Genomic DNA, 6,000 nt, shown 5'->3' on the forward strand with positions numbered 1-6,000 from the left:
TTATCAAAATCCCAACAGCATGATACTGGATAATGATAGACATATAGACTAATGAGCTAGAATATCCAGAAATAAACTAACTCAACTACAGCCAATTCAGTTTTTGGAAAGGAGGACAAGGCATTCAAAGATCCCTACAGGGAAAGAGTAATATTTTTAGCAAATGGTCCTGGGACAACAGGCTTTTCACATGCCAAAAATGAAGTTGGATCCCTTGCATCATATACAAAAATGAACTCAAAATGGGTCAATTACCTAAATATTAGAAGAGCTAAAACCACAAAACTCTTTAAAAAAGATTTAGCAATGAGTTCTTCGATATGACACCCTTAAAATTACAAACCTTTGTGTATCAAAGGACAGTATAAAGAAAGTGCAAAGACAACCCAGAATGAAAGAAATATTTTCAAGTGATATATCTGAGAAGGGTTTGGTATCTAGAATACATAAAAAACTCTTCCAACTCAACAACAAAAGGACAAACAACTTAATCAAAAATGAGTAAAAGACTTTAATGGACATTTCTCCAAGGAACACATACAAACGGTCAACAAGCACATAAAAAGATGCTTGACATCATTAGTCATTAGAGAAATCAAACCATGATGAAACATGACTTTTCATCCACCAGGATGGCTGTAATGAAAAAAAAAAAAAGGAAAAAAAATGTTAGTGGAAATGTAGAGAAACTGGACTTCTTGTTTTAATCCATTTGTGTTGCTGTAAAGGAATATCTGAGGTTGGGCAATTTATAAAGAAAAGAGGTTTATTTGGCTCACAGTTCTATAGGCTGTACAAGAAACATGGCACCAGCATCTACAGCTGGTGAGGGTCTCTGGCTGCTTCCACTCATAGTGGAAAGCAAAAAGGAGCCAGCATGTGCAGAGACCACATGGTGAGAGAGGGAGCAAGAGAGAGTTGGGAGAAGTCAGGTTCTTTTTAACAATTAGCTCCCACAAGAACTAATAGAGTGACAACTCATTACTGCAAGGATAGAACCAAGTGATTAATGAGGAATCTGTCCCCATGACCCAAATGCCTTCCATTAGGCCCCCACCTGCAACACTGGGTGTCAAATTTCAACATGAGATTTGGGAGGACAGATATCCAAACTATAGCACTCCTCCTACACTGCTTGTGGGAATGTAAAATAGTGCAGCCATTGAGGAAAACAGTCTGGTGGTTCCTCCCCAGAAATCTCATTCCTAGGTGTATACTTGAAAGAATTGAGAACAGGTGTTCAAATAAGCACATGTACACACTTATGCACAGCATCACTATTTGCAATAGCCAAAAGATAAAAGCACTCTAAATGTCCATGAATAGGTAAATGGATAAACAAAATGTGGTATATATATACAATGAAATATTATTTAGCTACAAAAAGGAATGAAGAACATGCTAGGATAGGAATGAACCTTAAAAACATTATGCTAAGTGAAAGAAGTCAGATAAGAAAGATCACATGCTATATGATCTTTTTTATAACAATAACTGGGTTGAAACTTTGATTTTAATGGGAGAGTCATGCCTTAAGTTGTCAATATATTAAAGAACAATTTTCCAGTGTGCTGGGTGTTGTGGTTTGTGATATTTCCCAGTATGAAACTACACACTGCACATTCTGCAATAGTTTTTTGGGTAACTGTGTGATGAGCAAGAGTCTCTGGTTGTCAAAACCTCCCAAGTACGGTCACTTAAATTTAGAAAAGGTAAAATGTATAATATGTTTGCAATAAATATATTAGAAATCCTTCACTTTAAAGCAACATATATGACTACAAAATTTGCAAAAAGCAAACCACAATTCTAAAAGAAAAAAGTCCTTTCTAAATTTTCTATTTAAAAGCCAATATTACCTTTACAATCAGAAATAAAAAACAAACAAAAAAGCTTTGATAATGTGCAGGTCACCTCCAGCACTTTCCGTGGCATTTATTTACAAATATGAGTCATTTGGTTGAGATCTCTCTCACCAGGCAGACATATAGAGAAAAGGTTTTTAAGGATCATTACTTAGGAAGACTTACCTACAAGAAGAAAAGTCAATGTAAACATTGTTCTTAGAATAATCTTCCATGATCGAGTTACCCTAAAAGAATAAAAACAATGATTAGAAAAAGAATTTAACAACATCATGCATTTAACTTGGACTTTAGCCACTACTCCCAAGTCAACAAACTTACTTATTCTCATTCTTGCTTAATCTAGGTTGAGTCTATGAATTACTTTAATTTCCAGTCCACTATTTTTTAAATCGAGAGATCATTTTCATGATGACACACACTTACCAGCATATATGTGAGCACATAGATTTAGTCATACCTCTCACTTTCACATATGCAATGCTTATGCTAGTATATGTCTATTTATATTCTTAAAATGCTTATAAGAAAAAAACAAAGGCAGTTTTCTAGAGGTCTCAAATGTAGAATTAGCTACGAAAAAAGAAAAAAAGAAAAATCAGGCTCTAATTTTATGGAAATTCGGTATTAAGATAAAAAACTATGACAATTAACAAATATCTGATAAAATTCTTTGAAATCATCATGATCTTTTTTCCTACTCTGTGTTGAAGTATAGTATGCTATACAAATACGATTTATGCTCTTTTCTGTATAATTGTACAGCCCAGTAATGCTTCACAGAAAGAACACATCCATGAAACCTCACCCAGGACTGGAAATTGAGCACACTCAGTTCCATGGACTGAATTGCACTCCACCTCCCAACACAAACACACACCACATACACTTTCATTTGTTGAAGCCCTACCCTCATTGTTACTGTATTTAGAGATAGGGTCTTTAATTGCTAATTAAGGGTAAAAGAGGTTATCAGTGGGACTCTAAACTAGCAGGATTGTTGTCCTTAGAAGAGGTGGAAGAGAGACTAGAACTTTTTCCCTCTCTGTGCAGTCAGAAGAAAGGTCACATGGGGACACAGTGAGAAGGCAAACCAGGAAGAAAGCCCTCACCAGAGACCAAATCAGCTGGAATCTTGGACTTCCTAGCCTCCAAAACTGCGAGAAAATACATTTCTATTGTTTCAGCCACCAAGTCTGTGGTATTTATTGTTGCAGCCCAAGCAGATAAATACGCCAAGCCCATTAGAAGCCCATCTTGTGCCCCCATCAACCCTATACCTCCCACCTCTGAAGGTACCTGCTCTCCTGAGCTCTATCCCCATTAAGTGGGTTTGCTGGGTTTGAACCATCTATAAATGGACCCATGCAGGTATGGGCCCTATCTGTCTGCCTCCCGTTCCCAGCCTTATGTCTGTGAGAGTCAACTGTGCTGTTGTGTATAGCTGTGGTTCATTCATTCTTATAACTGTATAGTATTTCATTGTGTGAATATACCATGTGGTTATCCATCCTAACATTGATGGGTGTTTGGGGCTATGATAAACAATGGAGTTATAAATATCACTACAAGCAATGCAGCTATGAACATTCTTGTACATGGTTTTTGATGAAGACAAATATGTATTTCATTTAAGTATATTCTCAGGAGAGGCATTGCTGGGTCATAGGATACATGCATAATCCGTTGCAGTAGATTTTGCTCAGTTTTACAAAGTGGTTGTAATGATAACCTTTTCACATCCAACCTTTTAAAAAGCCCTAAAGGGTGGATGGGGAGGGAAGCTAAAATGATCACATTAAACTAAGGTGAAAGTTGTAAACTTCTGGATAAAGTATTACAAGTTGGCAAACTAAAATTTTCTACTTAAAACATAAGAAAAATCACATTAAGATGGATCATTTGTTAACTGTATTCACTAGAGTGGGCCACCTAATTCTCCCAGAACATAATCCTTAAGTAGCTTATCTCCCCTACATAAAGCAGTCATGCCTATTAGCCATCCAAGAGTGTGAGACAGTATGGAAAGCAACCAAGAAGAGAATTTTCTTAACTCTCTTCCCTCCAGGGAAGTGTATTCTCAAACCTCTTCCTTTTAACTATTATTGGAGATGTGGCGAGCGGTAGGGGGTCCACTGTATAAAAAAGTTGTTCATAGGTCAATTATGGTCTATAAGAGCTCTTCTGGTGGGCTGCATTAAATGAAAATTATCACATTACCATATTTACCAAAGATTAATTCCAGTGTTATTTTTTTTTTCTACTAGAAAACTTGCTGCCAGGCTCTGCATTGCAAAATTCCTTTGGTGCCTTTGCCCAGCTGGTGGGATTCTGCCATTTGGGGCAAGCATATTTTGTTATTACTGTGATTTTGAAATGCTGCTCTACTTGTACTAATAACTTTGTAGTATTCCGTTTATTTTTATTGACAGTTTTGCTTCTGTGCAAGTGCTTCATTGTTACCAATAAGAAGGTTATTTCATCCCCATTCATAATGCAGATGGCCACCACACCCAGCCAGGGCATGGACACGCATCTGCCTCTCTGCTTCAAGGGCCTAATTGTATCATATGTCAAACCCACTGAATAATACAAAGTCCCCCACCCCATATACCTACCACTTTTCTATGGCAAATCTGGATGTTTTGCTGTGTTTGCTTCAGTGCTTTTCTAATAAAGTTTTTGTTTTTCCAGCAGGCAGCACATGGGCAGGGCGTTTGTAAATAGGTTTAGGGTCTTTGGATTCCCTGCTATAATAATCCCCACATATGTTCTCACTAGAGGAAACAGGGTGATTCACTCAAAATGTGCATCCCCTACCAGAGTCTTTAGTCAATTATCACCCAAGAATGTAATAAATGCCACTCTGTGCCCAGAGTCCTGAGCCCGGTGCTAAGCTCTGCATACCACCAAGACTATACAAGCTAGGCCAATGACAAAAAAAAAAAAAAAAAAGTGAATTATCTGGAAGGTTTTAAGTTTCTGCTGCTGTGGCTCATTCTTTTAAACAGGGTGGCTCTCCTTTCTTAATCCTTGTCCCCAGTCTGCTGTTATTAATCCAGATACTGTTGACATAGAAGTATTGTGATCAAGTGTAAATACTGTGATCAAGAGAAACCTTCAAAGGAAACTGTTTGGAAATGATTTTCTCTATAAAGGAGGAAAACACTGTCTGTCAGGTAACAGGTAACAGGTGAACAGGACACAAGTGACAGATGTAACACATACAACCTACAAGTTCAGGCACACCATTCTGCCATGTTTACCTACCCATTCGCATCAGGGTTTTCATCCTCTGATAACAAAGTATTGCCACTGGTGCTACTGCTGGCGTCTTCAGAGCAACCTCTAAAAAACATGGCAGCCCTTCTTGCCTTCGCTTTTCCACTCATGATCCCCTACCAAAGAACAAACAGCTGGTAGGATGAAGAGCAACATTTGTCCTCATTCCTATTTTATTAAAAACATGAAGCTATACATACAGTTTTTAAATTTGTTTTGTTTAATGTCTTCTTCCTCCACGGGTGTTTCTTCTTGAAGAAAGAATTTTGTAAAGCTTCTGAGTCTTCTGTTGCATCATCCTCCGTGACACCTCATAATGCAGATGGCCACCATGTCCAGCCAGGGCATGGACACGCATCCGCCTCTCTGCTTCAAGGGCCTAATTGTACCATATGTCAAACCCACTGAATAACACAAAGACCCCTCCTCCCATGTACCTACCACTTTTCTATAGCCAATCTGAAAGTTTTGCTGTGTTTGCTTCAGTGCTTTTCTAATAAAGAAAATATCAGAAATATAATGGTAGACCCCCAGGTATCCTGAATCTCAGCCCTCTCTCTTATTTTCCACAGATAACTACAGCCTGAAAATTGATATACTCTATTCTCATTATTTTTGATACTTTACTATGCAAATGTGTATCTACAAATAATATTGTTTTCATGCTTAAAATGTAGACTAAATGTTATGCCACTCTTGGTTTTCTTAAAATATTATCCATCTTGAGATATTAACTCCACTCAGTTTAATTGCTCTATGGTATTTCATTATATATACCTCACAGTTCATTTGTCCATCCTTCTATAGATGCATACTTATGTTGTTTTCAGTTTTTTTGGGCAAAGAATAATGC

The 6,000-nt window shown here is 37.4% G+C and overlaps 1 protein-coding gene across 1 annotated transcript in view; it reads right to left on the bottom strand.

The window, feature by feature from the left end:
- Nucleotides 1-5,432, bottom strand: part of SUN3 (Sad1 and UNC84 domain containing 3) — a 50,966-nt gene extending 45,534 nt beyond the window's left edge. Inside the window, exons 1-3 of the mRNA XM_011946800.1 lie at nucleotides 5,348-5,432; nucleotides 5,136-5,263; nucleotides 2,031-2,092 (exon numbers count right to left, since the gene is read on the bottom strand). Of these exons, the coding sequence (XP_011802190.1) occupies nucleotides 2,031-2,092; nucleotides 5,136-5,257 (184 nt within the window). The 5' untranslated portion in view covers nucleotides 5,258-5,263; nucleotides 5,348-5,432. The remainder of the gene's footprint in view (nucleotides 1-2,030; nucleotides 2,093-5,135; nucleotides 5,264-5,347) is intronic.
- Between the last annotated feature and the right edge of the window lie 568 nt (nucleotides 5,433-6,000).

Source organism: Colobus angolensis, unplaced genomic scaffold (assembly GCF_000951035.1).
Source record: "Colobus angolensis palliatus isolate OR3802 unplaced genomic scaffold, Cang.pa_1.0 Scaffold253, whole genome shotgun sequence".
In the NCBI taxonomy this organism is placed as follows: Eukaryota; Metazoa; Chordata; class Mammalia; order Primates; family Cercopithecidae; genus Colobus; species Colobus angolensis.